The sequence below is a fragment of the Engraulis encrasicolus genome, chromosome 23, assembly GCF_034702125.1.
Source record: "Engraulis encrasicolus isolate BLACKSEA-1 chromosome 23, IST_EnEncr_1.0, whole genome shotgun sequence".
In the NCBI taxonomy this organism is placed as follows: domain Eukaryota; kingdom Metazoa; phylum Chordata; class Actinopteri; order Clupeiformes; family Engraulidae; genus Engraulis; species Engraulis encrasicolus.
This window is the reverse complement of record NC_085879.1, coordinates 11,870,353-11,879,106: the sequence shown is the minus strand read 5'-3', so window position 1 is coordinate 11,879,106 and position 8,754 is coordinate 11,870,353. Positions and strand designations below refer to the sequence as shown.

At 41.2% G+C, this 8,754-nt stretch overlaps 1 protein-coding gene across 1 annotated transcript; it reads left to right on the top strand.

The window, feature by feature from the left end:
• Nucleotides 1–7,282: 7,282 nt before the first annotated feature.
• On the top strand, nucleotides 7,283–8,472 carry LOC134440157 (uncharacterized). The gene is made up of 2 exons (XM_063190115.1): nucleotides 7,283–7,519; nucleotides 7,608–8,472. Exons 1-2 carry the CDS (start codon nucleotides 7,339–7,341, stop codon nucleotides 8,390–8,392), a joined length of 966 nt encoding a protein of 321 aa, XP_063046185.1. The 5' UTR covers nucleotides 7,283–7,338; the 3' UTR covers nucleotides 8,393–8,472.
• Nucleotides 8,473–8,754: the final 282 nt, after the last annotated feature.

Genomic DNA, 8,754 nt, shown 5'->3' with positions numbered 1-8,754 from the left:
CACACAGACACACAGACACAGACACAGACACACACACACACAGACACACAGACACAGACACACACACACACACACACACACACACACACACACACACACACACACACACACACACACACACACACACACACACACACACACACACACACACACAGGAAAGGCCTTGAAAAGACACTGTGTGCGGCGGGAAGTCATATAGGCTTATTATTCGGTTCAAAGCAGATCTCACCTGCACTCTATCTATCTCTCTCTCTCTCTCTCTCTCTCTCTCTCTCTCTCTCTCTCTCTCTCTCTCTCTCTCTCTCTCTCTCTCTGCTCTCCTGGAGTGAGATGTTGAGAGGATGCACAGTCAGAGGAAGCAAGAGAGAGAGAGAGAGATTCTCTCTTTGTCTTTTCTTTTTCTCCTCTCCTTTTTCTCCTCTCTCTCTCTCTCTCTGCTCTCCTGGAGTGAGATGTTGAGAGGATGCACAGTCAGAGGAAGGAAGAGAGAGAGAGAGAGAGAGAGAGAGAGAGAGAGAGGAGAAAAAGGAGAGGAGAAAAAGAAAAGACAGTGAGAGAAGGGAAATGAAAGATAAAGGGTGCTGAGAGGCAGAGGCAGCGGAGAGGAGAAGCAGTTTGACAACAGCAGGCTGCTTCCTCCGGTAAACTGGAGGGCTTCACACACTGCTATGGTGCTACTGGGCCTCAGTTCCACTGCCACCTCTGAGTGGAACACAGATGGAGAGTTGGGCAGGAGAACAATAAGGAAGTGAAAGGGCCAAATCCAACCTGCACACTGCACTATAAACATAAAGAATGAGAAAGCCTCAAGTTCAGTTCAGCCTCGACTTGAGTTAACTTACAAATTTAAGGCAGTACAGGGCAACTTACTTTTTTAAAATGTTTAACTAACTTGCTATGTTTTACGGGGTGTGAGGCTAGAGTGAAATAGAAAGGGGGGTGCAAAGAGAGGAGGCAGAGGAAGAAAGAGAATAGAAAAGATAGAAAGAAAGAACAACTAGAAATGCACTCAGAGAGTGCAAACCTCCGCCAAGGAAGCTGAATTTGGTTGTAATATTTGTGACATGTCGTGGTGTAATCCATGCATGCCTAGGCTATTTATAGGCTAGGCCTACAGTGTTCAGAGAAGTGAACATTACATTTTAACCAAATTATGTGTCTCTTTTATTGGCTAAGGCTTATGTCACCTCACCTGGTTAGCTTTGGTAATTGGTATTAGTTCACCTGACATTGTGTGATTGGCAAATGTGATTGGTCATGCCATAGGATAGGCCATAATTTGGAAAATATTGTATCCCATCGCTATACTGTAGCCTGGTGTCATTGTTCATTCATTGTGTTGTTATTATAAACATTTTGATGATTGGAAGCATTATGCCTTTCATCACATAATTGTTTTGCCACAATATTAAATAGCGCAGCTATTAATATCAATCCATAATATAGCCTATAGTGAATGATATGACTACGGGGGCACCTTGGCCTTTGAGAACGATTTGGTATCACTGTCAAACACAAGCTCATCAGCGTCGTTAGAGCATTTTTACCCAGGCACGTGCCCTGGTGTGGATGCACGGTGCCAGGGTATAATGGGCACTGATTTTTTAATTAATTTATTTATTTATATCTTTATTTTTTATTATTTAAGTCTGGGTCATCTGGTAATATACAGAATAGGCCTACATGCTTGCATTATTTTTTTTTCTCTTAAAATACGCCTATAGCCTACTACACTTAAGTTAGAATTTAAGTCTGACACGGACACCGCAGCCTGATAAGAATGCACTTGCCGCCACGGCCACTCGCACTCGGAGCATGAAGCCGGAGAGTTGCCTGTTGGCTAATACAGAGCCATGCAGGAGTTTTTCATACTATTTTTAAGAAACACGACAGGCATACTAGTTCTCTTAGTGAAGACACACTAAAACATTTATTAGGCTATAACACCCTAGTTATTTGGCACCCTGAAGAAATTGACTATTTGAATTAGCCTACGTGGTGAATTACATGGTGCCCCCCCTCATTGGCCGACCGCTGCAATGAAATGTGACGAATATGCCTAGGAAGAATCGTTCTTCTTGATAACGAGAGATTTGGGCAGCACATGAAAATGTTGGCTTTTTGAACCAAACCTGACCAACACAGCGACCATTCACTCCGGCCGGTGTGAAGTGAAGTAAACAGTAAGCGTCATTTTTTGTTATCATCTGTAAACTAAGCATAGCATGTCAATCAAATGTGTAGAACATGTTTCATCTAATAACGCGAAGGGGCGTCTCTGAAGTGGTGTTAGCCTATGTGGTCACGTCTGTTATGCTACAGTAGCCAGGCAGTTCGCTCATAAAGGTAGGCCTATAAGTAGCTGTTTAAGCTGGAGCTTCACCAACTATTTGCCATGTTGTGCTGTTTCTCAATTCTTTACGTTCGTGTTTTCAGGGGGTGATGATCCCGTGATGGACTACCCCAACTTGTCTTGTCAGCTTTGCTAGCTATCGGCATATTTTTTTTTGACATAGCCTATTGACAAAGTTGCCTGCAACCAATGGCCCCGCTGTTATAGCCTATGCTACTAGCGCACTACAACGGAATACAATACTCGTAGAAAGCAGTTTGGTAGGCTATGCTGTTGCTTTTAAAAATAGCCCAGCGCATGTTTGAATGACCCGTCGTCCAGGCAAGTTGGAGGCTGGCTGGCTTATTGCAGCCCAAGCACGTTGGTCTCAGAGTTGGGCATGATGACATCCTACAGGTGGTTACTTTTAAGACAGAAACATAATGCCGTGAACATAGCCAACTATTCGATTGAATGCATCTATTACACATAGCCTACGCAATGCCCATGTGTGATACTCTGGCTCCCCCTCTTGACGTGAACATGCACCGGCACACACAGACACGCGCACACGCCATACACACACACACCAATTGATTATTCATAGCTTGCATAGAATAGCAGAATGTCCTGTTTTTATTAGGCCTATTTGGTTTTATGGTGTGTCAGGTATGTAGAGTTATGGAAGAAGTGCTATGTTGTACTAGTAGGCTAGTAGTTATTTTATGATATGATATAGATTATGATATTTTGCTGGCATTGAGTTATTGAATTATTATTGATAACAGATAACAGCCTACTGTAGGCCTATCAATAATTCAAACAACTCAAACTCAAACAACATTATTCTTGTAGATGGACATCAGACGTTATTCGTTCGGAGCAGGGATAAAGCAGCAAGGAGAAATGAGAGAGGTGAGAGGTAACAAGGCAACACAAACCACTTTTAAGTAACAACCCACCAGTTGAGTTGACCACAGGTCATAACTGACCACAGTTATACAGTAATGTTCACAAGTGGGCCAATTCAATAGGCCTATACAGATATACAGTTAAGTTCACAGTAGGCCAATTCAATTCAGTTTGGTTCAGGTAGATATTGAATGATGCAGAAAATAAGAATCTAACAATGTATTTATGATGCTGTATAATAATAAATAAGTGCTATACAATATTTTCTTGTGTGCTTGCATAAATTATCTCTGCCCATTCTTTTTTAAAAATAATTGCCCAAAAATGTTTCAGCTCGCGCGCTTTGCGCGCTCGCATGTGTAGCACACACTACAAGTATGAAATAGGAATAGTTAGGGATGGGGGTGGACCAGTACTAGGTTCGTAGGAGGAGCAGTAATTGGTTAAAATAATAATTGACCAAGAAACAGGGAAAACACCACAGACCAGAATATAAGTTTAGATTGACTGCTTTATCAAAAGAAAAATAGAAATAGTATTATTTAGAAATTGGATCCTTCAAGACATTACACATACAAAACATTTTACATAGAAAAACAATTGCATATGAATGCAAAGTGAGTTCAAAGAAGAATCTGAGTTGTACTCAGTTACCCTTTAAAGTTAGAAAACCATTCTGAATTCTTAATCTATTTTATTTCACTTCAACTTATTTAGTTTCAGTAGTTTAGTTATCTTAGTTGAGCTCTTATTAGTATTCTAGTTTAGTTGTTATCTCTTACTTTTAGTTATTTGGTATAACTAGTTATTTTAATTATCCATCTTAATTGTTAATCAACTTAGGCCTATTTTCGTTATAACTACATCAAAAGCATTTGGTATTACCCTTAATCAGCAGATTATTACAACCTAGAAAAACACAGGGCATCTTACTAAGCCCAATAGGAAAAGTTAACACCAGTAAATGCAATTTCAATATCCCTTACAGTTAAACACATTCACAATATGTACATAAGCATCAAACATAAATGGTTAAACTGCATCAATGTCCATTAAATCAGTCCTTTTGCGCTAAACAGTTCTTTAGCAGACGAAAGGGAGACGTTCCCTTTCACACACAGCAGCGCGGAGCAGTCCACGCACTGCGCACGTGATCCAGAGGGGAGAACAACAGCGGCTTAAACTGCAACAGTCTTACCGCGGTTGTTGATGGTTTCTCCGCAGGGAAGGGAAAGGGAAGGCTGGAAGCAATCAGCCTTTCAATCGGGTGTCCTCTCTCCCAAAACGGAAGAAAAGCTCTTTCTTTCGACGCACAAGCACAGTTCACGGTTCCTCCGGTCTCGGGTGGCTCGCCATCTAATGTCGTTGATCACGCGCTGGATGCGTGATCTTCAAAGCAAACTTTTCTCTCGACGATTCTCATCAAAAACTCAACGGTAAACAAAACCACAGTCTATCGACATAGACAGAAGGGTAAATAAAACACTTTCAGTAGGAAAATAAATCGCCAAATACAGTTATAAACTTATCTCTTTTCTTTCAATCACTGGAGCTCCACACGAACGTGGCTTCACCTGTTCTGCCTTCCTCGATTCTGACGAGAATCTTCCGGAACAGAACAACTATCAGCAACGTGATTGGCTGATAGATATGACCTTTCAACTTCAACCAATGATAAAATGAATTACCAAAACCATGAAATAATGTTTTAAATACTATTTATCCATTTTAGACGGTTTTAATATCACAAAAGTAAATTATTAAAATGATGAAATTCTGCTTGCTATTTATTCTATTTATTAACTATTTATTTATTAATGTCTATTTTAACCTGGGTTACACATTTCTTTTTGGTGCCCTTTTGTGCCCCTGTATAGTGTTGGGTCTGCTGACGCCCCTGCACAAGCTTTGATTAACCTTAAACGTAGTGAACTGGATACCGTTCCCTCCTTGGCGCTGTCTGTTCATTATTGATAGCCAACACTGTTCACCGTTATTAGGCTATTTTTTCCCTCCCTCCGTGGGCTACAAACTTCAACAGGCGAGAGACAGCTGATTTGGTTGACATGGAAAACACTCGGAGAACAATTAACTCCGCGAAAGTTGTGACGATAAGCATGCCATTAGCCTACATATTTACATTATGTTTGGGTGCTATTTATTGACTATACGCACCTATGGCTTCAGCCATGCAGGCACAGCAAGTCCGCGCGCTGTGCATTCTGTTTGGCTTTGTGGTGACTGTCTGCACACAACTTTATTTAACCCTTCATGTAGAGAACTGGGTAGCTTTCCCTCCTTGGCGCTGTCTGTTCACTCTTAAACACTGTTTGCCGTTGTTAATATCTCAAACCTTCGTAAACTTCAGGGAAACACTCGGAGAGCAATTAGCTCCGCGAACGCTGATTTGGTTGACAGGGCAAACACTCGGAGAACAATAAACTCTGCGACGATATGTGTGCCATATTGTTGGCATATCGGCTATTATATATAATTTGGTGTGCTATTGGCTACGCAGCCATGTAGGCACAGCAAATCCGCACGTAATACATTCTGGCTGTGTGGTCACTGTCCATCAATCCACCTCACAGGCGCGCCCTGTCATTGCTCAATTCACCTCGGCCACCTTGTGGCAGGCCACGAAATAGCAGTGAACGAAAAGAGCGAAAGACGGACAGACATGATAAGACAGAAATCGGGCGATCACATAACCTCCTGGCGGAGGTAATCAGGGTCAGAGAGGAAGGGATGGAGAGAGAAACAGAGCAGAAATTATATAGAGAGAAACAGTGGTGGTAGGCTATATATAAATACATTGAGAAAAAGGATAGAACAGAATGAGAGAGGCTGTCTAGGTGAAGAAGCAGTGATGTCACCTGGGGCAGTCAACACAGGATACGATGCAATAAAGCAGAGGGCTGTCAGTGGAAAGTAGCAGGAGAGTGGGAGCCACACACACACACACACACACACACACACACACACACACACACACACACACACACACACACACACACACACACACACACACACACACACACACACACACAACTTCCAAAATCCATCATTTGGTGTTAAAGAGTGCCAGATCAATTTGCTATGAAAGTGAGGCAAAAGTCTATATCCTTATCGCGCTCTCTTTCTCTCATACACATAAATGCACATGTACCCACACACACGTGCACACCAATGCGCGACTCACACACACACACAAACAGACAATATCAAAAATATTAGCCTACTAAACTTACTGTAGTGCTGGAAGACTGTGTCTGTGCTAGTTTTACCTTTCTGAAAGGCGTTAAGTTTATCAAATCTTTGCCCATGCTAATGGTCAAGTGATGTGGCTGATACAAATCTTGCAAATCTTATGCACTTTTTGTCCCATGCTAGAGACGAGCTCTTTGCCACTTAAATTTGCCATTGAATGCTTATTATAAACTAAGCTAAATGTTGAATGTATTGTTGTCATCATCATCATCATTATTATTATTATTATTATTATTATTATTATTATTATTATTATTATTATTGTTATTATATGGCCCTACTCTGGCTCTAACAGTGTGTGGCACTGGGCTGCTACTGGCAACCCAGTTTGATTCCGGCATGGGTCATTGCCAATCCCTCCCCGTCTCTCTCTCCCATTCACTTCCTGTCTGCTCTCACACTATCCTGTCTAAAAATTAAGGTCCAAAAAGACAAAAAACAAATAATTATATAATAATAGTAATAATTATAGTAATAATAAATTACATTAAAATGAATTGTATTAAATTGTATTAATTTATTCATTTGCTTATTTATTTATTTATTTATTTATTTATTCATTTATTCATTCATTCATTTTATCACTTCAGTGTTCAATTCAGTCAACAGGAACTGCACCTCCTGCAATGAGCATTCTTGGTGACATCATAATCGCTAGGCAACCAAAATGTTTTCATTAAAAGGATGAGCTTTAGAATTTTAGAGGAATAGAATGTTCAAACTAGAATGTTGGCAAAATCTAGTCACTTCTCACATGAGCAACCTGAAGGCAAGTCACTTGTGATAAACCTCTGCGATTTCTGAGCAATTTCTAAGGATTTTCAATGGCATTTTGTCCGAAAACTTTCAACCAGAGTGGATCATGGATTGGGCCTGAACGCCATACTCGTTCTAAGCGAGTCTTTTCCCATGTCAACTCTGTTGAAGAAATGGGCATGGCCTCTCATTGGAGGCCCCAGTCTGAGCATCCATACAAATATGTGCGGGCAACACGGTTTTCTTCCAGTAAGAACAAAATCTTTCATTACTTTTAATGTTGTCAATACCTTTACCTATGTTACATGTGATCCTAATACATACTGTAAATTTGTAGGCAAGTATTGGAAGGAGTACCAAAAGGGGCAAGCCGCTTCCCAGGAGCAGCAGTACCATGGTATGACCAGCCTGCCAACCTCAGCACCTCAGACCCTGAGATTTGTGGGCAACTTGATCCACTCTCAGTCCAACAGTGTCAGAGGTAGCCAGCTGGCCTCCACTGGACCTGTGGTGACTCCGATGAGGAAGGACATTTCCTTTGCGGGGCCTGCTCTTCCCAACATGGCTACAACCTGCCCATCCAGCATGAACAACCTCATCCCTACATCTGATGACACAGCTGCTTTGCTGAGCCAGTTTGGACCTCTTAAGTTTGTGGGGAATCTCAATCTGCCATCTGGGGGTGTCCATGGTCAGCAGAGCATCAAGCCAGCCCAGTCGACTGGCATCATGACCCACAGAGGACTAGCAGCTCCAAGGGTCGACGTCATGTCATCCACGTCTGCAGCTCCTGCGAGCCTCTCCACTGGGGCCTTTGGTGGAGCCCCGACTCACTCTCAGACCGCTGACATTCACTACAGCAGAGAGGACCTTCTTAAGATGATCAATCTCCATGGTGAAATGATGGTCAAGTACAGAGAGCTGAGGGGTAAGGCTGAGGACATCGAAAAGGTGATGATGCAGCCTGTGTGCCCTATTGAGCGTCAGGAGAAGACCGAGAACAAGGCAAAGGTATTGGATGATCTCACTGGGGGTATTGTTCTTCCTGAGGATGCTATGGAGAAACTTGAGGCTATTCCTGGCATTTTGGACTTGGCAAGAGAGATGGGCTTCCTGTGTTAAAGACATTTAATTTGATTCACATTTAAAATATCATCATGCACTAGTATTATTGTTATTGTTTTTTTGTATTATTATTATTATTATTATTATTATTATTATTATTATTATCATTATTATTATCATCATCATCATCATCATTGTTATTAAATTATATTTGTAGCCTTATTTACGTGTCCTTTCAGTGTTTCTAAGTCTTAAACTGTCTTGTCAATTGATTACTGTACATCTCACGAGAGAACACACTCAGCACACTTGATGAACAGGAATGCAAAACTTGAATTCTAGAAATAAACTACTAAAAATATTAAACAATGCACCTTTAAAGAAATCTATAAAATAAATGCACATTATGTACCTCTGGG